The sequence below is a fragment of the Caenorhabditis elegans genome, chromosome V (assembly GCF_000002985.6).
Source record: "Caenorhabditis elegans chromosome V".
Taxonomy (NCBI): domain Eukaryota; kingdom Metazoa; phylum Nematoda; class Chromadorea; order Rhabditida; family Rhabditidae; genus Caenorhabditis; species Caenorhabditis elegans.
In genome coordinates this window covers 6,275,434-6,300,296 of record NC_003283.11, presented here as the reverse complement: position 1 = coordinate 6,300,296, position 24,863 = coordinate 6,275,434, and the positions used below count along the sequence as shown (strand labels likewise).

The 24,863-nt window shown below is 35.0% G+C and overlaps 7 protein-coding genes and 1 non-coding gene across 11 annotated transcripts; 3 read left to right on the top strand and 5 right to left on the bottom strand.

Annotated features, from left to right (window-relative positions):
• Positions 1 to 7,630: 7,630 nt before the first annotated feature.
• On the top strand, positions 7,631 to 8,907 carry K12B6.9 (Activin_recp domain-containing protein). Its single transcript, NM_001028884.4, has 4 exons — positions 7,631 to 7,921; positions 7,974 to 8,066; positions 8,382 to 8,470; positions 8,596 to 8,907. The coding sequence occupies exons 1-4, from the start codon at positions 7,777 to 7,779 to the stop codon at positions 8,734 to 8,736; spliced, it is 468 nt and encodes a 155-aa protein (NP_001024055.1). The 5' UTR covers positions 7,631 to 7,776; the 3' UTR covers positions 8,737 to 8,907.
• A 1,708-nt stretch (positions 8,908 to 10,615) lies between these two features.
• Positions 10,616 to 11,390, bottom strand: K12B6.11 (uncharacterized protein). Its single transcript, NM_001269136.2, has 2 exons — positions 11,242 to 11,390; positions 10,616 to 10,916 (listed from the first exon to the last, which is right to left on the bottom strand). The coding sequence occupies exons 1-2, from the start codon at positions 11,338 to 11,340 to the stop codon at positions 10,806 to 10,808; spliced, it is 210 nt and encodes a 69-aa protein (NP_001256065.1). The 5' UTR covers positions 11,341 to 11,390; the 3' UTR covers positions 10,616 to 10,805.
• Positions 11,391 to 13,853: 2,463 nt separating this feature from the next.
• Positions 13,854 to 15,464, top strand: srn-1 (G protein-coupled receptor). Its single transcript, NM_072206.2, has 7 exons — positions 13,854 to 14,039; positions 14,089 to 14,214; positions 14,261 to 14,379; positions 14,435 to 14,519; positions 14,707 to 14,976; positions 15,026 to 15,177; positions 15,221 to 15,464. Exons 1-7 carry the CDS (start codon positions 13,863 to 13,865, stop codon positions 15,375 to 15,377), a joined length of 1,086 nt encoding a protein of 361 aa, NP_504607.1. The 5' UTR covers positions 13,854 to 13,862; the 3' UTR covers positions 15,378 to 15,464.
• spe-49 (Dendritic cell-specific transmembrane protein-like domain-containing protein) lies at positions 15,402 to 18,938 on the bottom strand. Of its 2 annotated transcripts, none has more exons than NM_001356661.4 (17): positions 18,793 to 18,881; positions 18,567 to 18,750; positions 18,465 to 18,522; positions 18,234 to 18,413; positions 17,889 to 18,184; positions 17,747 to 17,842; positions 17,470 to 17,547; positions 17,191 to 17,424; positions 17,014 to 17,147; positions 16,861 to 16,965; positions 16,693 to 16,813; positions 16,511 to 16,645; positions 16,367 to 16,468; positions 16,079 to 16,180; positions 15,943 to 16,034; positions 15,664 to 15,895; positions 15,402 to 15,595 (listed from the first exon to the last, which is right to left on the bottom strand). In NM_001356661.4, exons 1-17 carry the CDS (start codon positions 18,873 to 18,875, stop codon positions 15,509 to 15,511), a joined length of 2,319 nt encoding a protein of 772 aa, NP_001343858.1. In that variant the 5' UTR covers positions 18,876 to 18,881; the 3' UTR covers positions 15,402 to 15,508. The 2 variants fall into 2 exon arrangements, with proteins under 2 accessions (NP_001343858.1, NP_001343857.1); NM_001356662.3 differs by having other exon boundaries at positions 15,405 to 15,595; positions 15,711 to 15,895; positions 18,793 to 18,938.
• An 83-nt stretch (positions 18,939 to 19,021) lies between these two features.
• On the top strand, positions 19,022 to 20,004 carry K12B6.4 (Conserved plasma membrane protein). Its single transcript, NM_072204.3, has 4 exons — positions 19,022 to 19,223; positions 19,274 to 19,387; positions 19,434 to 19,820; positions 19,870 to 20,004. Exons 1-4 carry the CDS (start codon positions 19,161 to 19,163, stop codon positions 19,915 to 19,917), a joined length of 612 nt encoding a protein of 203 aa, NP_504605.1. The 5' UTR covers positions 19,022 to 19,160; the 3' UTR covers positions 19,918 to 20,004.
• A 146-nt stretch (positions 20,005 to 20,150) lies between these two features.
• Positions 20,151 to 21,266, bottom strand: fil-2 (Lipase; the record flags this gene model as incomplete). The annotated part of the gene is made up of 3 exons (NM_072203.2): positions 21,138 to 21,266; positions 20,386 to 21,092; positions 20,151 to 20,311 (listed from the first exon to the last, which is right to left on the bottom strand). Exons 1-3 carry the CDS (start codon positions 21,233 to 21,235, stop codon positions 20,151 to 20,153), a joined length of 966 nt encoding a protein of 321 aa, NP_504604.2. The 5' UTR covers positions 21,236 to 21,266.
• Positions 21,267 to 21,921: 655 nt separating this feature from the next.
• On the bottom strand, positions 21,922 to 21,942 carry 21ur-15384. The gene has a single exon (NR_068869.1).
• Positions 21,943 to 22,136: 194 nt separating this feature from the next.
• On the bottom strand, positions 22,137 to 23,858 carry F31F7.1 (N-acetyltransferase domain-containing protein; the record flags this gene model as incomplete). 3 transcript variants are annotated; one of them, NM_072202.6, is made up of 3 exons in its annotated part: positions 22,137 to 22,422; positions 22,469 to 22,788; positions 22,902 to 23,858. In NM_072202.6, the coding sequence occupies 3 exons, from the start codon at positions 23,397 to 23,399 to the stop codon at positions 22,290 to 22,292; spliced, it is 951 nt and encodes a 316-aa protein (NP_504603.2). The 3 variants fall into 3 exon arrangements, with proteins under 3 accessions (NP_504603.2, NP_001379912.1, NP_001367803.1); NM_001392529.1 differs by having other exon boundaries at positions 22,139 to 22,788; positions 22,902 to 23,843; NM_001380668.1 differs by lacking the exons at positions 22,137 to 22,422; positions 22,469 to 22,788 and having other exon boundaries at positions 22,893 to 23,399.
• Between the last annotated feature and the right edge of the window lie 1,005 nt (positions 23,859 to 24,863).

The following is a 24,863-nucleotide window of genomic DNA, read 5'->3' as shown; positions in this document are numbered from 1 at the left end:
AAAATTGGTATGCATTTGCAATATGGGTTCTTTGGTTTCAAAAATTAAACAAAAAGCAGAAGAGAGCCATTTGATTGCCAAGCGAGTGACCTCGAGAAAAGAGAGAAAATGCACTTTAGATTCTCTTTTCTTTTCATTTTAAACTTTTCATAAAATTTAAGTATCATTACTTATATATAAAAAAATATAGTTCGTCTTTCCATAGTTTGTAGTCTATGTAGTCTTTGTAGTCTGTGACGTCACACCCAAAGTCAGTGAGAGTTGTGGGCGGGGCCTGTCACCTTCGTGGTGAGACCCATCGTGGTGAGACCCTTCGTGGTGAGACCCATCGTGGTGAGACCCATCGCGGTGAGACCCTTCGTGGTGATACCCATCGTGGTGAGACCCTTCGCGGTGAGACCCACATTTTTGGCGGGAAATTCAAACTTTCAGTGAAAAAATTTTGGCGGGAAATTCAAATTTTCAGTGAAAAAATTTTGGCGGGAAATTCAAATTTTCAGTGAAAAAATTTTGGCGGGAAATTCAAATTTTAAGTGAAAAAAGTTTTGGCGGGAAATTCAAATTTTCAGTGAAAAAAAATTTTGGCGGGAAATTCAAATTTTCAGTGAAAAAAATTTTGGCGGGAAATTCAAATTTTCAGTGAAAAAAATTTTGGCGGGAAATTCAAATTTTCAGTGAAAAAAATTTTTGCGGGAAATTCAAATTTTCAGTGAAAAAAATTTTGGCGGGAAATTCAAATTTTCAGTGAAAAACAATTTTGGCGGAAAATTCCAATTTCTGAGAAAAATCGAGAAATGTCTGCAATGTTCCAGAAGTTTCTAGAAAATTCGAGAAAATTCCGGAATGGTCCAGAATTTTCTAGAAAATTCTAGAAAGTTCTGGAACGGTCCAGAATTTTCTAGAAAATTCGGGAAAACTCTGGAATATTCCAGAACTTTCTAGAAAATTCGATAAAATTCTGAAATGTTCAATTTCGTGGAAAAATTCAAGAAACTTCTGCAAAGTTCTACACGGGGTTCTGGCTCGACCCCGCGCTCCATTGGACACTGAAATGGCGGGAAAAAACTTTGAAATCGCAAGAGGAATTTTCACGCAGCGCGTTGAAAAAAGTGTATGCATTTGCGCGTGATGGTGTTTCTTCAAGTTTTGATACTCCTAGAATATTCTGAAGTTTCAATAATTTTAAAAAACTATCAAAAATTGTTATAATTTTCAGAAACGCTCGCCAAAAACTTTCGGAAAGGACCGGAAAATGTTTCATATGATTTGAAGAACATAGAGAAAATTATACGTTCAAGAAAATTAGAAATAGTTCCAGGAAACTTGAGGTTTTAAGTTGTAATTGCTCAGAACTTAGTTATATAATATTTATGTTGCTCGAAAATTTCCGTTAACCAAGGAAAAAACGTTCCATCTGCAAAGAAGGCTTAGAAAATTTAGAATTTGATTTCAATTTTGAGTACGCCAGTCGGAGCACGCGCTTCAGCGCGTGCGAACGGCTGGTATTAAACGATTCGAAAACATAATAAACAGCATTTAAAACTAGGTTAGGTCGCAACTGAGACGTTTCCATCAAAATTGATATCAAAAATATCTTACAGGGAGTTTAAATGGAAAATCTGTGTCTCTAATTTTTTTTTAATTTTTGCCGCGTGATGCTTATCGAAAAACAACTTGACACTCGAGGCGAAGAGCAAATTTCGTCAACCAGAAAAGGCGAGAAAGAGATCGTATCGGGATTTCACCTGACACGTGGTGGAAAAATAATAAATGAAATAGAGAGAATAATTGGAACATTAGCTCGTTAACTTACTATAATAGTTAGTTAGTTTCGAAATAAATAAAATAAATTTAAATTCATCTAATACAATTTTTACGTAATAATAAAAAGTTTCTGGTTAAAAAGTTATGGCTCGTATGAAAATGTATTTTGTTTGCAAAGAATGGAGGGGTGCAGGACATTACGAAACAGGTGCAACCCTCGGCTAGTGAAAAAAGTTTTGGCGGGAAATTCAAATTTTCAGTGAAAAAAATTTTGGCGGGAAATTCAAATTTTCAGTGAAAAAAATTTTTGGCGGGAAATTCAAATTTTCAGTGAAAAAAATTTTGGCGGGAAATTCAAATTTTCAGTGAAAAACAATTTTGGCGGAAAATTCCAATTTCTGAGAAAAATCGAGAAATGTCTGCAATGTTCCAGAAGTTTCTAGAAAATTCGAGAAAATTCCGGAATGGTCCAGAATTTTCTAGAAAATTCTAGAAAGTTCTGGAACGGTCCAGAATTTTCTAGAAAATTCGGGAAAACTCTGGAATATTCCAGAACTTTCTAGAAAATTCGATAAAATTCTGAAATGTTCAATTTCGTGGAAAAATTCAAGAAACTTCTGCAAAGTTCTACACGGGGTTCTGGCTCGACCCCGCGCTCCATTGGACACTGAAATGGCGGGAAAAAACTTTGAAATCGCAAGAGGAATTTTCACGCAGCGCGTTGAAAAAAGTGTATGCATTTGCGCGTGACGGTGTTTCTTCAAGTTTTGATACTCCTAGAATATTCTGAAGTTTCAATAATTTTAAAAAACTATCAAAAATTGTTATAATTTTCAGAAACGCTCGCCAAAAACTTTCGGAAAGGACCGGAAAATGATTTGAAGAACATAGAGAAAATTATACGTTCAAGAAAATTAGAAATAGTTCCAGGAAACTTGAGGTTTTAAGTTGTAATTGCTCAGAACTTAGTTATATAATATTTATGTTGCTCGAAAATTTCCGGTAACCAAGGAAAAAACGTTCCATCTGCAAAGAAGGCTTAGAAAATTTAGAATTTGATTTCAATTTTGAGTACGCCAGTCGGAGCACGCGCTTCAGCGCGTGCGAACGGCTGGTATTAAACGATTCGAAAACATAATAAACAGCATTTAAAACTAGGTTAGGTCGCAACTGAGACGTTTCCATCAAAATTGATATCAAAAATATCTTACAGGGAGTTTAAATGGAAAATCTGTGTCTCTAATTTTTTTTTAATTTTTGCCGCGTGATGCTTATCGAAAAACAACTTGACACTCGAGGCGAAGAGCAAATTTCGTCAACCAGAAAAGGCGAGAAAGAGATCGTATCGGGATTTCACCTGACACGTGGTGGAAAAATAATAAATGAAATAGAGAGAATAATTGGAACATTAGCTCGTTAACTTACTATAATAGTTAGTTAGTTTCGAAATAAATAAAATAAATTTAAATTCATCTAATACAATTTTTACGTAATAATAAAAAGTTTCTGGTTAAAAAGTTATGGCTCGTATGAAAATGGATTTTGTTTGCAAAGAATGGAGGGGTGCAGGACATTACGAAACAGGTGCAACCCTCGGCTAGTGAAAAAAGTTTTGGCGGGAAATTCAAATTTTCAGTGAAAAAAATTTTGGCGGGAAATTCAAATTTTCAGTGAAAAAAATTTTTGGCGGGAAATTCAAATTTTCAGTGAAAAAAATTTTGGCGGGAAATTCAAATTTGCAGTGTAAAAAATTTTGGCGGGAAATTCAAATTTTCAGTGAAAAAAATGTTGGCGGGAAATTAAAATTTTCAGTGAAAAAAATTTTAGCGGGAAATTCAAATTTGCAGTGTAAAAAATTTTGGCGGGAAATTCAAATTTTCTCTGAAAAAAATTTTGGCGGGAAATTCAAATTTTCAGTGAAAAACAATTTTGGCGGAAAATTCCAATTTCTGAGAAAAATCGAGAAATGTCTGCAATGTTCCAGAAGTTTCTAGAAAATTCGAGAAAATTCCGGAATGGTCCAGAATTTTCTAGAAAATTCTAGAAAGTTCTGGAACGGTCCAGAATTTTCTAGAAAATTCGGGAAAACTCTGGAATATTCCAGAACTTTCTAGAAAATTCGATAAAATTCTGAAATGTTCAATTTCGTGGAAAAATTCAAGAAACTTCTGCAAAGTTCTACACGGGGTTCTGGCTCGACCCCGCGCTCCATTGGACACTGAAATGGCGGGAAAAAACTTTGAAATCGCAAGAGGAATTTTCACGCAGCGCGTTGAAAAAAGTGTATGCATTTGCGCGTGACGGTGTTTCTTCAAGTTTTGATACTCCTAGAATATTCTGAAGTTTCAATAATTTTAAAAAACTATCAAAAATTGTTATAATTTTCAGAAACGCTCGCCAAAAACTTTCGGAAAGGACCGGAAAATGATTTGAAGAACATAGAGAAAATTATACGTTCAAGAAAATTAGAAATAGTTCCAGGAAACTTGAGGTTTTAAGTTGTAATTGCTCAGAACTTAGTTATATAATATTTATGTTGCTCGAAAATTTCCGGTAACCAAGGAAAAAACGTTCCATCTGCAAAGAAGGCTTAGAAAATTTAGAATTTGATTTCAATTTTGAGTACGCCAGTCGGAGCACGCGCTTCAGCGCGTGCGAACGGCTGGTATTAAACGATTCGAAAACATAATAAACAGCATTTAAAACTAGGTTAGGTCGCAACTGAGACGTTTCCATCAAAATTGATATCAAAAATATCTTACAGGGAGTTTAAATGGAAAATCTGTGTCTCTAATTTTTTTTTAATTTTTGCCGCGTGATGCTTATCGAAAAACAACTTGACACTCGAGGCGAAGAGCAAATTTCGTCAACCAGAAAAGGCGAGAAAGAGATCGTATCGGGATTTCACCTGACACGTGGTGGAAAAATAATAAATGAAATAGAGAGAATAATTGGAACATTAGCTCGTTAACTTACTATAATAGTTAGTTAGTTTCGAAATAAATAAAATAAATTTAAATTCATCTAATACAATTTTTACGTAATAATAAAAAGTTTCTGGTTAAAAAGTTATGGCTCGTATGAAAATGTTATTTGTTTGCAAAGAATGGAGGGGTGCAGGACATTACGAAACAGGTGCAACCCTCGGCTACGCAGTAATGCAACAACAACAAAAGAAACCGATGTGAGAAGACTGCATGGTCACATCAAGAGACCGTGAGAAAATATATGAGTTGAAATAGTGAGAGATCAAATTTGCATCAACTATTTGGTCTATCCTTCATTGGACGGAATCAATATCTACACACGTGGGGTCAGAGTGTCCCATTTCGGTTTGATCTACAAGAATTGTGGGAGTCTAGACGCAGATTTCTCAACTGGTTTTGCATGGATAAGAGTGTGCTGAAGTCACATTTTCCTGTGCGAAAAATTCCCGCATGTTTATAGATCAAACCGTAGTGGGAGAGCCTAGGAGAGAGCTCATGAAAATACCAAACAGTTGACGTTTTCTACCCACGATGCCAAGGGTGATGAAGGACAGAGAGTGCTTGGAGGTTTGGAATGGCAAACTGCTGGGAGGGTTGGGCAAAGGCGGAGCGTAGCCATGAATTTGGCTCTGGTGGAGCAACATACCGTAATCCTATAGCAAAATGAAATAATCATAAAATAAAACATAACTATCGAGGGATGTAAGTTGATTTAGTGGTATGGTCAAGAAATTTTTTGTCAATTACACATATAGCTTGCTGTAAGAGTGGGAAACCACTGAAAGGTAGTACACGGGGATCTTACCTGATTACGCTCATGGTAATCTATTTGAACATTCGTTTTCTTCAAATTTTGCCGCCCATGTTTTGGCGAAATTTCAAAAAAAAAAAAACAATTTTAAAAATTTCAAGCATTGCATCCAGTTGGAAGTGGAGTAATGAATTAATACAAATGGTTGAAATGCAGCTATGTAAAATATGAAACTTCAAGAAATACTATTTTGATAGACTTGCTAACGACTATTTAATAAAGTCGATAGTTTCAGCGGATATGTAACAAATATTATTTTACATTGCATTTACATATTTTGCACAAGCCAAACAATGAGACATCGAAATAAATAATTTTTGGATGGTTCTCTTCTACAGAAAAATAACCACACTCACACGTTTTGCATCTTTCAATGTGGTGGTTCAGCAAGTATGAACGAGAAAACTATTTCCGGGCGAGTATTTGTTAGTGTCCAGAGCAGGGGTGGGCATTTTTGAATCAAATAATTTCAAAATATTCCTGATTTTAAGTTAAAGTTTTTAGATCACCTGATTAGCCAATTTTCACGAGAATTTTTTGAAATCGTGATCAAGAAAATTGGCCTACAAAATACCACTCACCAGGAGAACTTCCCACCAAGGAAGAGCGTACTTTATGATATTCAAATAAATATAAATTTAATTAGAGGCTCAAAAATGGTGTCAAAGAGTTTTCAGTTCAGATTACACTTCCTCCGTGTTAATCTCGTTTGCGCTGTAACATTTGTTACGGATATTCATTACGCAATAAATCAAATTCTGAGAGAACACATGATTCAGTACACTCTCTTGACAGGTGCGAAAACAATGTCTTAAAAACTATCCGACAGGTGAGACAAATTGTATTTTTATCTGATTTAAGACCAAAAAGAGATAAGTTGCTATATAAATTTAGAATGCAAATCAGAACGCATATTTTTGGTGCCGTCTGTTGCGCCGTCGTCATTTTATGACTGTAATGTGCGAGATGTCGACAGACATCATCTTTTGAGCCATTGAGCAATTAGCCGCTATCTATCTCCGAATTTTTGTATACAAATGCGTCGATAGTATAGCAAAAACTATAACTTGTGCTTTGAAGAGAATATAATTCATGGGGGAACAAAAACGGCAACCAACACAAATTAGAATATTCAGAATAAAAGTAATTTTGTAAATATTGTTCCATTGATTTGATGTGGCCCAATAAGTCCGAGTTTCATAATGTGACTTTTTGAAAAAAAAATCCCAAAAAGTACAAAATTAATAGCTAGAAGTGTAGTGTTCTTCTGAACTAGATTTGTTGTAAGTCTATACAAAAATCACAAACCTGTTAACCGTTTATGTTCCATTTCACTGAAAAAGTATAAAATTCAATTAATGAAACGACTAAATTATGCATGGTATGTAGGGTAAAAAATAAATAAAAACTGAATACCGACACTTATAAGTTGGCAAAAATAAGAGTTTTTGTCTCGAAATTTCGAATATTCGTGTTTTTTTTTGATAAATTTTGAAGTTGTCTGATTATGAAATTTTGTTTTGGGGCCACTTTAAATTATTGTTCCAATTAAAAAAATTGAGCTCCTTCACCTGCTGCACCTCCAAAAAATTTTAATATTAATGACCAATATAGGTATGGATTCTTTCGAGAATGTTTTATTATAAAACAAATAATAGTTATCTTCTGCTTTTTCATAAGTTTCAAAAGAGGGTTTTAGCATTGTTAGTCAACAACAAAACACATAAACTGGTAGGCCATATTGAACTGGGGAACTATCACAAAACCTTCAGAAAAAATATTCCAAATTTGATGTAAAGGAAAAATACAGTTTTGATCGGTTTTCTTTTCGCAAATGAGCTATGTACTTGAGTAGCATTTTCGCTCCTTTCTTGAATCAAATTGGGTTTTAGCCATCATCAATTTAGAAATAAATCATCAAGAAAACCAAGATTTTGCACTTGCAGCCGCGCTTGTCTCCAACTTCAAAGAAAAGAGATATTTTGATCTTTTGATATTTTCTTCTACTTTCTGTTAATTCTGTCAATTAATCAACTCAAAAATTATATTGTCGTTTGACTTTTCGCTGATTTTTGCCACTGATCAGAAAGTGTCGGTTTCTCTAAAAATTGCCACGCTTATCATGTGCTTTCTAGAGCCACGCTCTATCATAAAAATCAATTTACAACCTTTCATTGCCCACCACATTCACTCTATTTCTTCTTTTCTCCCCCTATGATTGCCACTATTTCTAACTCATTATTCTTACTCTCACTTTTCACATTATGTTCTTTAAATCCATTGCAAAATGCTACAGAAATTGTAGAGAAACCAAAGAAAAGATTATATAATCCGCTTGTATGTTATGTAGAAACTGAAGGTAACGTGATGATAATTTGATTTACGATATGACCGGTCAAAAAACGCTACAGGTCAATTGTACGGAGTCGACTACCACGAGAGCCAGCGCCACGAGCCATGTGAACCAGACGTCAAGTACTGTCAAAAAATTACTGCACATTTTAGTAAGTCAAATTCAAATATAGTTCGGGATTAGGGAAGCAATTGAATTTTGAAAATTTAATTTATAAATATCATTCTCTAAAATTTCCAAAAACCATAACTCGTTTCACTTTCGTGAAATTTTTTGAAGGTAGAACTCATTTTCAACATTTTCAAATTTAAAATTACAAAAATAACTTTATGATCACGGCAAGTTAGGCATGCCCCGTAGGTTTGTTTTTGTTTTCACTCGATTATCTATTTTGAAAATATTAAACTGAGGCTTCAAATTTTAAAATTTTTGCTTAAAATAATTAAATTTAAGGATTCTTTTTCAGTTGCTGCTGGAGGAGAAATTACAAAAATAACAATGAAAGGTTGTGACACAGTATCGTTACTTCCTCATTTTGCTGGATTGGAATGCAAGGTAATTTTCTATATTTTTATCATAATTTTATAATCGCAATTTATCATAATTTTATAATTGCAATTAATTTTTCGGTGTAGCTATTTTTTCCAAATTTCACGTAACTCTGAATTATCAATTTCTAGGGAAGTGGATGTGCTGAAAGATCAGAAGGGGATGAGATATACAATGTTTGCTGCTGTAATACCGAAACCTGCAATTCCAATTTCAAACTTTCGATATTTTTACCTTTCATTTTTCTTATCAGTCGTTTCATTTTTTACTGACTCTTAAATACGCGTTCATGTACCCCGTTTGCTATTTACGATCGTAACTTGGACGTCATCAAATGATATTTATTGCTAGTTTGCGATTAAAAATTCGAATTTCCAATGCTTCCGATTTTATTTTCTGATGGGAAAACTGATATGAGAAACTGTTCATAAACTGAAAATTTGAAATTTGTACGAAACTCAAATGGCTGAAGTTCGAGAAATTTGGAATGTTCTCTATGTAACACTTTTGCGTTTGCTCAGATCTTTTTTCTAGGATTTTTTAAAAATAAGATGCATTAAGATAAATTCAATTAAAATAATGGCATCTAAAACGTCACTTTCAATATTTGAAACGTGATATAGTGACCGTAAAAGACCGCCTCAACCACTACCTTTAATCCTATTTTAAGTTTTGGTGGCTCATTTTAAAGGAAGGATTAAAAATATCCGTTCCTCAAGAGTTTACGCACATCGGATTTGGGAGTAAGACACTCCTAGAACCATAATTATGGTAAGACCGGAGTACTTTCGTGACCCAAGAAGTACTTGACTCTCAGATCCGTGTCCGGATAAGGTGTCCGGTAGGTATGCCTTATCCAATTTTGTACTCCTCTTTGTCAACAACTCACTCGGCATTTGGAGGCAACTTCCTGCCAAAAAATGGCAACTTCCTGCCAAGTTTTGCTTGTTTCCAACTTCCTGCCATATTTTGCCAACTTCCTGCCAAATTTTGGCAACATCCTGCCAGCATGTAGCATGCATGGCTTTGGCAACAGTCTGCCAACGGTCTGCCAAACTTCGGCATCAGCTTGCCAACAGCCTGCCAAACTTTTTGGCAACATTTACGGTAAACATGACGCACTGGCGTAATTTCGGAGCATCGGTGCTTTACAGCCGAACTTCAAAATTGAATTTATTCAAACTTTGCGGTGGAACTATCGAATTTCGAATTTTAAAAAACTAACAGTGATAGAAAAATTAGTAGATTATCATAAAATGAAAGCAAAGTGGGAATAAGAACGCATACTACACGAAAAACGAAGTAGGATAACTTCATGTCGTCGCGGCTTCTGAATTAATGTTGTAAAACATGTTGTTAAGAAAACCCGACTTGATAGAACGAGCTATGCGAAATTGTTTATTCTTTGAGAACAGTTACATCAACTTGCTTACAATAGTCCTATACATCACCATGTTCTAGAATTACATGTTGGGCATTTCAGAGCTACTTATCTGTGTTTACCTCCTTGAAACTATTTTCTTCAACATTTTTTTACAAGTTTCCATTGGATTTCATATTTGAACAACTCTATTCTACTTTATCTTGCCCGCGGGCATAGCTTAGAGGTTAAGGAATTGGGCTGACAGTCACAAGGAGCAGGTTCGGGATCTGGTAGGGCAGAAAAAGGGAAACATGACAGTGCAAGTTGATATCCAGCCGATTGGACCGATCGGACTTTTATTGATCCCCTTAATACAAAAATAACCATAATCAGTTGAAAAAAAACGAAAAAATAATTTTTACTGACATCACCTGGGCAACTTCCTGCCAACTTCGTGGCAACTTCCTGCCAACAATTTGGCAACTTATTTTAGTGGCACTAAATAAGTTGCCAGGTTGTTGGCAGGAAGTTGCCAAAGTGTTGCAGGAAGTTGCCTCTGAATGCCGAGCAGCTAGTTTTACGGACAGTGCGTTACCAAAAAGTTCGAACTTTCAATGCGCCAAGAGAACAACCATTTAGCTGATAAGTGGAATGTTAATATTATCACTAAAAACTATACAACTTCTGTCAAAAGTCTCGTTTTTTTGTATGTCAAGTAAATATTTGTTCATAAACAAAATTGGCGTGTTTTGGTGTTCCTTGTGCTTCCTTGTGCAAACGTTCATTGTGCAAATGAACAAAAATTCATTCGATTAAACTGTTCAGAACTAACTTTAAACAACAATAGACGTGGTTAAATTTAAATGCGTGAAAATGAGTAAAAGTATGTGTGATACGTTCACCTTAAAAAAACAACCGAAAAAACCAAATAATAAAAAAACAACAACGAATTTCAAATTTTAACAACTAGCGAATAGCTCAAAAGAATTCAGTTTGACATCTATATGCTCTATTTGGAGAAATCATTCCTCTTCCTTCTGGACATAAGCATTCGCAATGTGATTTGAAGTCGTCCACTAAAAAGCATCCCTGAAATTTTATTTACTTTAGGTGCTGTGAAAAAATCTAGTTTTGAAAAAATCGCGCATAATGTTAAACAACTGCATTTTCAGACGACCATTGGAATATTGAACTAATCAAAAAGTTACCTTAATAGTTAACGCTGTGAACTAGCAATCATCAAAGACTAATTTTTCACCTGTTAGATTTCTGAAGCATCTAATTTCTTTTAAACGCCTCAACTAAACGGTTGAAAGTTGGTTTTATACAATTTATTAATTATTAATTATTAAATTTTTGTTAAATTTTTATCCTATCGTTTCCCAATGCAAATTTAAGAGAAAAATCGACTTACTTCCAGCGCTTGGCATTTTCTGATGCATGTTGGAGAGCACTGGCCAGACATTGCCATAGCGAAAAGAGTCGCGAAAATCACAAAAAATAGCAGACGCATCTTAATTAAATGACAGTAGTCTTTTTACAAAAAGTGCACGGAACAGACTGAAGATGATAAGAAGTGATTAGACGAGGCGGGTGCAAGAGAGAACTTTTTTTTAAACGTGCTATTGTCTCTCGGGTTCGCTGCTCTTCATGATTAATTAATGAGGGTTGAAAGAGTCCGAAAAAAACGGAGATGATGTTCGATCGTGCCACGAAACACAGTAGAAGATCGAGAAACATCTTTGAGTGGCCTACGGAAGCTCTCGGGGATTCTCTCAGGGAATTTAGAATGCTTAAAGTAGGGAATTGATCTAAATGCACTTAAAATAATAAAACATGTTCGAATATCATTGAAAACAATTTTTTTATCCCTTGGATTTTACAAAATTCTTCTCACAATTTTCAAAGTTGACTAAATTATCTATTCGAAATCTTTTAAAAATTAGAGCTGCACACCTAGTTTGAAATGAATGTGAATTTAACCAAAATTGGGAAATCACGTTTTTGAAAGCTCAATTTTTTAAAAAGTTCTTTATGGGGTATTTCGAGGTTTAAGACTATGTTGGGTGTTTTAAAGCAAAATTCGCATCCACTCGACACCTTTAGAAATTATTACTTGAAATTGAAAATAATAACCTAGAGAACATTCCTGGAGAAAATAAAAACTATTTGTAAGATCACGTCTGGTTTTAAAAAAAAATATGTTTAATTTTCAAATTTATGTAAATTATTTTAAGACACCTGCCTGAAATTTAAAATTGATCACCTGAATCGAAAAACTGCCTACTTCCTGAACTAATTTGCATCTGGATTCTGACAATAATAATCATATGATGTGATAAAATCTGTTTCAGACACCTACAATTCTTTATCTAGAAACTTTTTTATCTATAACTAATTTCCTGAAGTTACGGCGTTCTCAACACAAGATGATTCAGTGTTACCTCCTTGTATACTCATTACTGAGACCAAAATACAGCTTTAATGAGATAAAACTTTTAGGCCCGATGAGCACGATTTTTGAAAATTCAGATATTTTTCTATACGATGCAAGATTCTTCCTTTCTCAGTAACTTTTTCAGTTGACTTTAAGAAGCAATTTTGACACCACACAAAGTTTTATTTTGCATTGAAAAATTGTTTTGGCATGACATTTTCAAAAAATGAAATGAATTGTTGAGTTTTCCAGAAATGCAAAAAGACCACGTCATTGGTCGATTTTCTTTCTTTTTAAGAAAATAAGCAAACATACCGATTTTTTTTTGATTTTCAACATTGATTTTTAAAATCATAACGATTTGTTTTTAAGACGAAGCAATATTCTGCCTTAATTGACAATATCTCATTTTTGCCAAACTCGTTAGCATTCAGGTGAAATAGCAGCAAAAATTATTTCTGCAGAGATCATTTTTCATGAATAAAAGTAAATTTTCACAAAGTGTCTGACACAAATAAATTTAAAATTACCAAATAATTGCTTTTGGAATTTTCCAAACAAAATATATTGCTCATTAATGTTCAAATTCTATTGCTCACCTAGTTTCACTTTTTAATCTCTGGAGATTTTTCTCATTTCACAAATGTTATTTTTATATGTAACACTAATAATTCTTTTACTTCACACTTCAAATGTCAATTTTTAAAAGACGGCTTGAATATAATTTTTGTTTTAATTTTAAATAAATCGTAATGGTTCTTAAGTTTTAGAACATATCAATTTACAATTTCTCGCTCGTAGCAACTACGTAACATTTATTTAACTATTTTCTAGTTTTCTTTGAAACATAAAAAATAATCACACTGCCTGATTTATTCTTCGTTGCCTGAATTTGCAGCAAACAAAATTCTGCGCGTCACTGATTTGAAACTTACAAAATTGTGTTTGTTGTTTAGTTGGAAAGAGTAAAAGAGGAAGTTACTTGACTTTTAAAGATGTAGTAGCTCCAGTGGAAATTTTTACAGTGAAAACTGAAAATAAACCAAAAAACGAATAAGCATATTGAGCAGTCAAATTTTTTTAAAGACTTACAAAGATTTAGCAAAATTATGGTTTGTTGCATTTGCGAACTCCATTGTTTAAATATTAATTTTCAAAAAACCTAATTAGCAGAAATCATGAAAATTAAAAAAAAAATGAAAAACTCACCAATGAAAATGAACATTTGTCAGTTATTTATTTTGGAATATGAAAAGAACATTTTAAAAACTTTCTATTATGCGGTTTCTGATTTTGATAGATATTATATTTCAATTCGTATTTGAAAATCATCTTACCATCTTTCTTATACTGCTGAACTATGTATCAATATCATAAATGGTATAAGATAACAATATTGAACTCGTTCATCTGTGTGTACATAATTAACTAAAGCTAAAAGTCAGTAAAATACTTCCGAATCATTTTTCGATAACCTAATTGCTCCCTCCATAACTCACTTATTCTCCCACCACCAGTTGTCGTTGTCGTTTTCGAAACATCGATCACCCACCTATTTTCTCACATGTACTCACGCACTTCTTGTTTCCAGAAATAAAATGGCTAAAGAATCTACCGTCGAATCAGACGTCATGCTTGACGAGCCGGCGTTTGCGGTTTTTTACGGAATACTAGTATTAATAAGTGATTTGTTATCTCTGTTCTTTATTTTCACAATTATGACCAAATCTACTGCAGATATGAAACTTTTCAAATTTGCTCTACTGAAACTAGCGGTACGCTCACATATTTTAAAAGTTGTCTTTCAATAATTGTTCCTTTCAGATTTGTGATCTGCTGCTCAATTTTTCAACTGCAATACTCGTCACCCCAGATCTTCTCTGCCCTCTATCGGCAGTTGCTGTTCGAAGCCCAATAGGTGGAATTAGTGAAGCTCACGCATTTTCAACGGTATTCAAATTCTAGTTTATACGCCCTTTAATAATTTTAAGTCCAGATTTCACTAACGATAGCAATTGCAATTACAGTATTCACATCTATCAATGATTGTTGCTTTTTGAGAGTTTGTATATTTTATCAATGGACTCATATTTTGAAAAAAATATATTCTTGGAGGTCAGTTATTGAGAAAATAATTGGTGATTTGGAATTTTAAAGTTAAATATTTCAGAGGTGCTCTCGTATTTCTGACGCTGAATGTGGTGATTGTTGGTATTTTAACTTTGGCAGTATGGTTTGCAACCAGCTCTAATGAGGTTATTTTCATGCATTTTTGCAACATTTGTGAGATGGTTTTCTAAAAGTTGATAAAGTCAAAAATTCAACAAACATATATCAATGTCAATTTGTAAAAAAACTTTAAAATCTCATTTCAAGAGTTAAAACACTCACCATTCTTTTAAAATTGTGTAATTCATATGTTCAAACTGTTCCAAACTTTAGGAATTTCTACTCGTCGTCTCAGCTGAAAACATGACACACGCACTTGGAAAATACGCTTCTCAATCTGAAACTGTGTACTTTTACGTGGATATCTGGAAGCCCAAAGTTGTTCCACTTTTGTTATCAGTTGTTGTTGGTCTAGCTGCAATATATGTATCAAATCTCTGTGGATCAAGATTGGTTTGGAAAGCAATTGATAGAAGAAAGAATAACATGTCTTTTAAAAGTTATGAAACTCACAGACATTTAACTTTACTTGCTCTTTTTCAAGTGAGTGGATATACCGTTGAGTTATGAACCATATTTTCTATTGTTTCAGAACTTGATACCAGCAGTTGTAATTGCTTTTCCCGTATTTCTTGTTGCATTTTCATTTGTGATGAGCTATGAGTCTGACACTTTTGCTGAACTCATAAAACATTTTGTAACTTTTGTCATTTCTATTTATCCGGCTTTGAGCGTCATGTTGAGGTTGGAGCTATAATCAACCCGTTTCTTCAAATAATATTTTCAGCTTTATTTTCATTAAACCTTACCGGAAATATTTATTTTCTCTCATCTGTTCAATTCCTGCTCTCCGAAAAAAACCTAGTCGGGTATCTGACACCCAACTGTCCAAAAAGAGCTCAATGGGAAACGAAGACTACTTTGATTTTGTTGGGTATATGTGAAAAGTGAAATGAATACAAAAGGGATTAATTTATATCTTTCATTAAAAGTTCATGAAATATTTACAATAAAAATTGAATTGAACGTGTTTTATGATTTCTTTGTTGATGAGATTTGAATACTAGAAGCATCGTCACTTCTGCATATGATCTTGTTGAATTCTTTCCAAAAATTCTCCATATGACAAAAATTGATCCTTCGTTTTTACTTCGTCGGGATTCTGAAAATGAAAGAGGAGATAAACTAGTTGAAAAGATTGCTAGAATTTTAAAATTTAAAATTGCATACCAATAGTTTGGATTTCTGATCAGTGACTTCTTTTTTGATAAACATACACGAATAGCATTTTCCAAAGTTGTCCTCAACACAATCCTTACAAAAACTGGATTGACACTTTACTTCAGCGCAATAGAACAGTTTCCTTGCATAAGTCTTCTCTTGGCATAAAAAACATTTTGCTGTCTTGAAAATTCTTTCGAAGACGTGTTGTTTCAGAAAAGAGCCTCCAGCCGAAAATTCTCTGGAATTCAAAACTCATACGATAAACACTTTGCAAATTCAGAATACCCTTTTCGCAGCGTCTCGATTCTTCTTCGATCCACCATAAAACGAATCCGTGCTCTTGCTTCTTTTCTATGCTTCTCACGGTTAACCAGACACTGAAAAAGTTGTGTGTTATCGCGAAAATGATGATTTTATGAACTTTGTTATAAAATTGAATGAGTCGAACTTTTGATCGCATTGGGAACATGAAGGGGAGAAAGTAGTTGAGCACAATTCTACGAATTGCAAATGAAAACACAACCTGAAAGGAACAAGTGAGTTTATAAGACACTATGTCTCATGTTGTTTCAATTACACAATCAAATTCAAATTTCAAAGAGGGCGAGTGAAATTACGAGTGAGAGGCACCCGATTATGCCTCAATAGGTGGAACGGCTATAGTCATTCAAAAAGTGTAATTTTTTGAAAAGCTCCAAAGATTTTGTACCTGAAACAAAAATGACAACAACAGTGGAATCACCAGCCAGTAGATCAGAATATCCGTATTCGGTGCCAATGGCTTCAGCAAACAATGCTCATTGGAAAGCGTCTGAAAATATCAATAGGTTATCAAATTTTCCTTCTCGCCAACCTGATCAACTTCCAGTGTTTCATTAGTCGATGTCATTGTCTTGAGAAAATCTGCGAGAACTCCTTCACCAGTAATATTGAGTCCAGCGGGAGCACTCGCTTTCTGCTTAACCTGTTGTCTAGCCGACTCGACAACCTAAAGATAGATATTGTTACGCAGTTAAATGTCTAATTTTAGCATACCGAATCAAGGAAAACAAACAAATAATAGTCGAGAATAATAATGACAGACACGGTAAGAGCTAGAATAAACCATCGGAAAAATGGACGAACTGCTTTTGATCTTTCTGCTTTTGTTGGTAAACTGGAAAATATTTTGAGTAAATTATATTGTTTGTTTTAGACAATCACCTAAATACTTCCATTACTCGCCACTCACGTTTCTCTTGCTTTGAAAAATGCGATAAGTGAGTTTGTCCTCGAGCTTGTCGAAATCTATCAATCATCCAAAACTCTCTGAAAATCAAGTCATTTGAGAACCCAATTGTAAATTGAATTAATAACTTTGTAACAAAAGAATTGGAAAATGCGACGTCCTCCTGATACTTCCGGATCATCCCGACAGAATCGCGAAAAATGGTATAGACAAAGTATATAAAGAATGCTTGAAAGATTTGCTTTGAAACTCCAACAATACTCTGAAAACGGAATTCATAGCAGTAATAAAATAAAATGAAATACCTTGAAATAAAGATTAGCAGCTCGAATTTTGATTTTCAAATCCGAAAGTCTATATTCAATGGCTACTCGTGGCGTTTCAACCCTAACAGAATGCAATTCAATATTACTGTTTTGTTCCAGTTCCTCTGTCAATTTCATCACATCAGTAACATCTTTTTCGATAGATGGATCCACGTGACTTTCCTCCAGCTGATTTCTGCAAATATTCATGGACTGAACCCTTCTTTCGACTGCCTGAAAATTTGTGATTAGGCAGTTGAATTATTGGGAAAAATTTACATCGCAGACGCCTTCGACGTTTAATTTGGGACAGATGAATGCTTCAATAGGCCAAATAATTGCATCTTTACACGAAGACTGAAAATAAATATCATATCGAAACATCACCGAGAGAGAGAGAAAAATATTAGAGTTAGGGTTCTTACGAGAAAGTTTCTTTTCTCGAAAGTTCATTTAATTTTTTTTCTAAAAACGAACAGAACGGTAAAATGGATAATTTTGAGAAAAGAAACGATTATCTTGAAATAAGATAACTATATTGTGTAACGTTTCATACCACAAGCTCCGCAGCAAGATTTCTGCACTTATCGATTCCCTTATTAAACATCTGTTCACAGTTTCTAGACATCTTATCTGCCATTTTTTGAATAAGCTGAAATGTTCTCCAATAAATCCTTTTCAGTTTCACTTGCACCCACCGGTGTCTTAAATTTCTTCCAGACTGGAGGCTCTCCAATGGTAACATTGTCTATAAGATCTTCAGCAGGTAACAGCTCCCCGGCAATCTGATCTTCCTCTGTAAGCGATCGATTCATGGACTTCTCCCACATCTTCAAGATTCGTTGTTTCCGTTTTTCGATATCTTCCAATTGTCCTCTTTCAATTTCAATTTTCTTGTCTATTTTAGTCTTCTCAGTTTTTAGAAGTTCCATAAAAGGTGTTATCAGAGCTCTAGTCTCTCGAGAAACTGCTTTCATTGCTCGAATTCCTTTTGCTGAAATAACTTTTTGTTCAAAGAGGTTATTAGTTAACAATATAGTTACCCATCAACTTTTCGATCAACTCCTCCAATGGCCCTGTTAATAAAGCTACACGATTTGCAGTGATCTTGGATTGTAACTCAATATGACACATCACAATCTCAGACGTTGTTTCATAGTTTGACATCATATTTGAAATTGGTCCCTCTTGGAGGTTGCTCATAACTAACATAGTGAACGGATCTAGAAATAAGTTATTCTAGTCATTCCGCAAATAAATTATCAAAGCTTTACATTGTCCTTGTTTGCCAAACGCGCCAATTAATACACAAAACAGAGCACATCGAAAAATCTGGAAAATTTTAACTTATTTCATAAATTAGAGGTTTTTCAAACCGGGCTCACTGCAAAGGCATAAGTGGAGAAAGCAACAATAGTCCATTTAACGATCAGCCCATAAGTATAGTCAAAATCTCCAAAGTTCAAGTTTTTCCAGCCAGCATGATAAAGGGAGGAGGAAATCAAGAGGCCGAACAGAAAGTTCACGAGAAGCCGGAGGCGGTAATAATCACTCACTTCGCTGAAATTATCAGTAAGAATTGTTTCCTTAACGTTTTCTTACCTTCTAACCAAATAGTCTGTCAGAAAACCTATATTTTCTCGTCTTCGAACTTCATCCCGTTTTTTATCATCGAAAAATCCCATCTGAAAACTTCGAAATAATTGATTTCCACGCAATCATTGTCCATTTCCCTGTGTTTTTGACTTGAAACGTAAGAAGACATCACGTACAATTACGCGTGGAGACGTTTCCATGGAGTTTTTGGTTTGTTTAAAAACAATGGGGATTTTTCAATAACAAAAGAAACTATCGTTAAATATTCTTCAGTGGTTCTATTTGAAACTCATATTCCCGCTTTTCCACAAGCTTCTTCACTTATTTCGTTGTTATTTTTTCCTAATCCCCTTGGAAAACAACTTTTTTTAAAAATGACTGATAAAGTGTGCGGGTGTAATGTTGTAACATCTGCTGGAGTTGTAACCAGTCTTCAGGTAATTTGGCTATTCAACTAACGGAAATCAAAAACATTCGCAATTTTCAGCTCATTGTTCTTGTGCTGACCCTTTCAAGTACTGGTCTTATTCTTGATCGTTATCGAACATGGCAGACTGTGTATCCCAGAACTCCTTATAATGCAACAGCACAGGCAGCTGCGGTAAATCTTAGAATAAATTGTCATTTGATTACTGTATTAATTTCAGAATGGTACTCTAAAATTCAACGCAACCATCTGGAGTGAGTCTTGGGTAGAGCTCGGCATGGCTTGGTATGTCGGATTCGGATCATTTTGGCTTTTTTCAATTCTCATCCTTGTCTTGTCATTCAAATATTATCGTCCTGTGTTTGTGGTGCCAAACTTCACGGCTCTCGTCGTCGGAATATTCATGAATCTTCTGGCATTTGGAGTTCTTCTCGCGCGGATATTGGTTGTTTCAAAGGATTATAGGACTGATGAGTATGAGGAAACAATCATTATTTATGTGATGGGACTGTGCCTTTTTGCATGTATATGCTGTCTTCTCTTCATCATATTCATTTCTAAATATCACACTTTTCTCCGGAATCGTTACGGTCATCAAGTTCCAAAAGTAAACCTATCTATTAGAAAATTTAGAAATAATAATAATGGATTTTCAGTTCATACAATCTCGTGCGAGGACAGGGTATCATGATGAAGCGTATTAATTGTGTGATTTTTTTCAACATTTGCAGGAATTCATAAATTTCTTTGAACATGTGACATTTTAATCTTTCATAAATAAAACGAGAAAAAAAAAACCTTATCAGCACTGCTCAACAATAATCCCGAATCATCACACATTTTCAACGAGGGGTTTATTTTACCGATACACACAGATTAATGACATACACAATGATAATTTACAGACATGCAAACTGAAACTTTCTGTTTCAATACATCAGACTTTCTTAGAAGTGACCATTTTGTACTGGTCGATCGCTGTGTTTTCTTTGCTTTGCATATGAGTTAGTTTTTCGTAAATGATCTTTCCGTCGCTGAGTGGGATGAGAGAAGTTGGTCGGCCCCATACAATATCACTGTTACCAATGAGATCGTCGGCTAAAAAATAAAAACTAAGCACGATAGAAAAATGAAACGAAAAGAAAAAATTATAATAAAAAATTATAACAAACCTTTACTCCAAGTACTGAAAATGTAAGAGGCTTCCTTTTTGTTCGAGTTGTTCATATCATTGAGAAGGTTCGAGTATTTGGAAATTCCATTGCAGGGAGTAGATGAATAACCACAGAATGATGATGTATAGCCTCCACACGAATCTCCAGGCCAAAAGCCATTCTTTTTGTTGCAAGTGGGAGCAAACAAGCCGACTGTTCCTGCGCATCCACAAAGACCATAGTTAGCACCAGCAATTCCAACGAACACATCAACTTTGCCACTGATTGATACTCCCAAATTGCAGTTTCCATCAGTCCCATTCACAATTCCACCTTGTATAACCTTTCTTCCAAGAGTCACTCCCATACTGTGACTGATCACCGATACTTTAGCATATCCTGTGTATGCTAGAACAGCTTCAAAGAATTTTCGTAGACGAGTCAGATCTTTGCAATCATGTGTTCTTGTTTCAGCTTTTAGAGAATTTGTATCCTGCCAAGATGTGGCATATAATTCCGCAGAAGTAAATCCTTGAGTTGAAAAGTATGAAATGGTGTTGTCCCAACCTGTGGCCATTGATGATGTTTTAAGTGCACTGTCAGAGTTTCCATGAATAAATATTACAGGAGTTTTACTTGCTTTAGTGATGGTTTTAGTAAAACCACCATAACTTCCTTTGACTCCATAATCGCTTCGAACGAAATCATAGCTGTCATAACCATTACTGAAATTTAACTCTTTTTCAGACACAAATAGGATTTGAACTCACATTTTCAGCCAATTCTGAAAATCTGTAGTCAATGGTCCGTTGACGCCTGATGCTGCTTGACAGCTGATTACAAGAAAAGCGAAAAGTGAGAAGAGCATGATGGAATGATTGAAGAGCACGGCATCGGCTTTGCTTTTTATAGGGTCACACCTCATCGGCGTGTGTTATGAACTGCGTCCTGCACACTGATAACTGACGTTGTGTAGGCGAGAAGCTGATTTACGCAAATTGAGTATCAGATGAAGACCGTATCCGAGGAAGAAAGATAAAACTAATAATCAAACATGTGTAGGTTTATGTGATATCATTACTATGCGATGTTTTATTAGGTAGGAGTAGAAGACATCGATGTTTGAGCATCTATAGGAGTGCAGTCTGTCCCTCATTAGTACCGCGTGAATTGGTTGCAAATAAAATTGTGACGGTCAAAATGTTTTCAAACAGTTGGTCTTGGTTTATATGTACATACCGTATTTTCTTTTTTGATCTCTATTTTACCTTCGTTTCTACTGGAGTTATACTTAGGGCTTTCATGGGAGGCAGGCGCGGTTTCAGGGCCTGACGACTGGCTTCAACCTGCCCGCCTCACGCCGGCATCTCGCTTCATTTCTGCACTATGGCAAAAAGTCAAAGGTTTGGTGTTTTTGGTTAATTGGAGATTAGACTCACAGTACTACTAGACCTGTGCTCCTAAAATATTTTTTCTTCTGAATGTTTTTTAACCGTATCCAAAGCCAACAGACTAATTGGTTTCCCGTGTAAGAACAAACGTAAGTTTGTAAAGCCTGATCTAAATGCTTCGGTATCAACAATCATTTCAATATAGGCTGTATTAACATTTTAATGAAACATGTCAACATCATAAAATGTTAGTATCTGAAATGCATTGATCTGTAAACTACTGTGCGATGTTAAAAATGTAGTGATCATTGAAAAACCGCTATTCTCAAAAAATTTTGTTCATGATAGCATACCGTATCCCTTCTATTAGTCTTTCTTCTCTACGGGCCAATTATTCATTTTTCAACCCTATAAAAATTCTCTGACAAACAGAAAATAGTATAGTTAACATGTATCAAGTTATAAGAAGCAACATCTAAAGTTTTTTTTTCAAATTGAATTTTAGAAATCAGAACGGAATTTGGAAAACATTTAACATGGACTGTGTGAAATTTCGTCGGTTCCGTAGATCTTGTGCTGTGGGAAGTCCATCATTTCCTCGGTGAACTGATGACGATATGCTTGATGTGTCTCATAATTATTATTACTTATTAACGATAACAAGCTGAAAATTGAATTTTTAATAGGTCCAGAGTACTGTAACTGATTACCGTGGCACGTCGTTATTGACGTCTGGGTAGATCGTAATTAGACTAGAAAACGAAAGGATCGCAGGGATTCCTTTCAGGAGAGTTGACATCAGAGCAGTAGCGGCATCAAGTGTTTCAGCATACAATGGGGACATGATGAGCTCATTTCCAGTTGCCATTTTAATGGCTCCAAATCCAACGATTTTTCCTGATTCATTGAAAACAATGCGTGCAATCGTTCCAGCAACGCTTAAATTCATTTTCATAAACTTTCTACGATCGAGATCGCAAATAGTTTCGTCATACTCGTGAAGTTTCTCCCAGTCGTTGTCTTCAATTTTCTGGAATGAAATGATTTGGTAACAACATTTTAACTAGATTGATTAAAGTTCAAAAACCATTTGTTTTTTGTACGTATATTTCTATTCTCGAGTTCAATGATTTTCTAAATTACCTTGCAAGTAAACCCGTTTGGCATAGCCGGAATCACGAGATCAACAACATCGATATCGGCAAACATGTGCCAGAATTCGTTCATTAAAGCAAAGTTAAAGCGTGTAGCGTATAGAGGGGACATTTTGACAGCTCCAAACAGTGTACAATTCTCTTTTCCCACGTGTTTCATAACCTGTACAAATAATTTGTTGCTGACACCTCTTCCCCTCCATTCCGGCACGCAGTAGTAGTTTCCGATCGAGTAAAGCTTCTTGCCATCAGAGTTTCTTTGAAGAGCCAGTGAGACAACACTGACACACTCGTCGTTTTCCTCGTCGATGGCCATGTACAACCAGAATTTCTCGAATGCAGTGCACCACAGCTTATACTCGGTCCGTCGGTAGTTCCAGCGTTCCGTTTCGGTGATCCACTCCTGGAATTGATCGAAATACTCTTGTGTAGGGTTGAGCACAACTTTGATGCCTTTTGGCACGTTTAGATCTGTAGTCACACCCATTTCTCTGGTTACTGGTGCTGGTATGTTGGGGAATTGGTAGTTCTGGAATTTGATGCTATTAGTTGGGTAGTTCTGGAAAATCTATTGGATTCCAGATTCCATTTGAAAGCGAGCATCGGCACAAATGGTCCTGGCATAGACCATTTGGGAGCATCTGTCTTCTTTACGACGGAGAAAATGAAGAATGACCTATAGGAAATGAGCTGTGATTAGATTCAAAGTTAGATTGAGTACACGTGTTTTTGTTTATTTTCAAAAATATATAATATTGTACTCAAACTAACAAGAACACAAATGAGGACGTTCACAAAGGGATGTTAAGACGTCCAGAGTATCCATCGCCTCTCACATCGCCTCCGATTTGCCATGATCGACGACCATGTGGTAGACTGAGGACATTCCGAGTCTCTACAGAATAGGACAGAAATAGGAGAACTTGTATGTACGATGATGATGATGTTAGAGGCTTGGACATGCCCTTATATGCAGTCCGACTAAAAATCACGAGACCACTTCAAGAGATAAGAAGATGGGCGGGTTTTTGGAAAGTGTTTATATGTCAGAGAGAGAGAAAGACTTGTTCAAGGTTATCAACTAAATTACTGTGCTTGTTTGAACTGAAACCCGGAGAAAAGAGCGCAGGCGGCTAAGAGGCACAAATAAATGATTATCAGCAAATGAACTTTAGCATGATTTCCCACATCAAAGAAATTGACTAGAAGAACTGTGATAAGTGATTATTTTTGTTGATTTGAAAATGAAATTGCTGTTTAATTGTGTCAGCTGAACTATTGGTCTTCATATAATACGAACGCTAAATTAGCTCATTGATCATGTTCTGTGGAATCTTGTAATTTTAAAAACGCATTTTTTTTTCAGCCGCGATAGTTTTCTATGATTTTACAAAGTAACCAATTTGTTTCGGCAATTTGATAACTTTGACACAATTTTTGAGCACTTGTCCAATATTTGAAATTATAATTGCAGATAAAAGATTATAATTGGAGACAGAAACCTAGCTGACTCAATTAGGTAAGTAACTCTGCTAGGCGAAATATTTTGATATTTTTCAAAATCCAACCCTGCCTGGATCCAAGAATGTTAAAACTCAAATTTTTTATTTGATGTCTCTTTGGATAAATTTTGATGTCTCTTTGGAACCAGTTCTTTGCCCTTTATGATAAAGTATTACCTGCAGAAACTTTCACCACGAGTCCCCAGAAAAAACGACTCGTGATGATAACTTTTAGTATCTACGTATTCTGTGACTATAAGAAATTACGATAATTTCATTGTAGTCCCTCAGCACATATGCAACAGGTCACAGCAAAATCAGTGCAGTTCAACGAACACTTATCAAAAATAACCGGTTTCTCACACTGATCGGAATCATCTTTTGAAACAATGCGTCTCATGTATAGTTTTCGAAAGTCGCCGCAATACTGATTCCTTACCACGTCATAG

Bases quoted from the DNA above. Each gene is read 5' to 3' on its own strand.
- K12B6.9 (NM_001028884.4), top strand. From the start codon at position 7,777: ATGATTGCCACTATTTCTAACTCATTATTCTTACTCTCACTTTTCACA. The intron at 7,922-7,973 runs GTAACGTGATGA...AAAACGCTACAG, and splicing joins ATGTTATGTAGAAACTGAAG to GTCAATTGTACGGAGTCGAC. The intron at 8,067-8,381 runs GTAAGTCAAATT...ATTCTTTTTCAG, and splicing joins AAAAATTACTGCACATTTTA to TTGCTGCTGGAGGAGAAATT.
- K12B6.11 (NM_001269136.2), bottom strand. From the start codon at position 11,340: ATGCGTCTGCTATTTTTTGTGATTTTCGCGACTCTTTTCGCTATGGCA. The intron at 10,917-11,241 runs GTAAGTCGATTT...ATAAAATTTCAG, and splicing joins GAAAATGCCAAGCGCTGGAA to GGATGCTTTTTAGTGGACGA.
- srn-1 (NM_072206.2), top strand. From the start codon at position 13,863: ATGGCTAAAGAATCTACCGTCGAATCAGACGTCATGCTTGACGAGCCG. The intron at 14,520-14,706 runs GTTATTTTCATG...TCCAAACTTTAG, and splicing joins TTGCAACCAGCTCTAATGAG to GAATTTCTACTCGTCGTCTC. The intron at 15,178-15,220 runs GTTGGAGCTATA...TAATATTTTCAG, and splicing joins GCTTTGAGCGTCATGTTGAG to CTTTATTTTCATTAAACCTT.
- spe-49 (NM_001356661.4), bottom strand. From the start codon at position 18,875: ATGGGATTTTTCGATGATAAAAAACGGGATGAAGTTCGAAGACGAGAA. The intron at 18,523-18,566 runs GTTTGAAAAACC...AAAATTTTCCAG, and splicing joins ATGCCTTTGCAGTGAGCCCG to ATTTTTCGATGTGCTCTGTT. The intron at 16,181-16,366 runs GTACAAAATCTT...TGTTCCTTTCAG, and splicing joins TGTTGTCATTTTTGTTTCAG to GTTGTGTTTTCATTTGCAAT.
- K12B6.4 (NM_072204.3), top strand. From the start codon at position 19,161: ATGACTGATAAAGTGTGCGGGTGTAATGTTGTAACATCTGCTGGAGTT. The intron at 19,224-19,273 runs GTAATTTGGCTA...CGCAATTTTCAG, and splicing joins GAGTTGTAACCAGTCTTCAG to CTCATTGTTCTTGTGCTGAC. The intron at 19,388-19,433 runs GTAAATCTTAGA...TATTAATTTCAG, and splicing joins CAACAGCACAGGCAGCTGCG to AATGGTACTCTAAAATTCAA.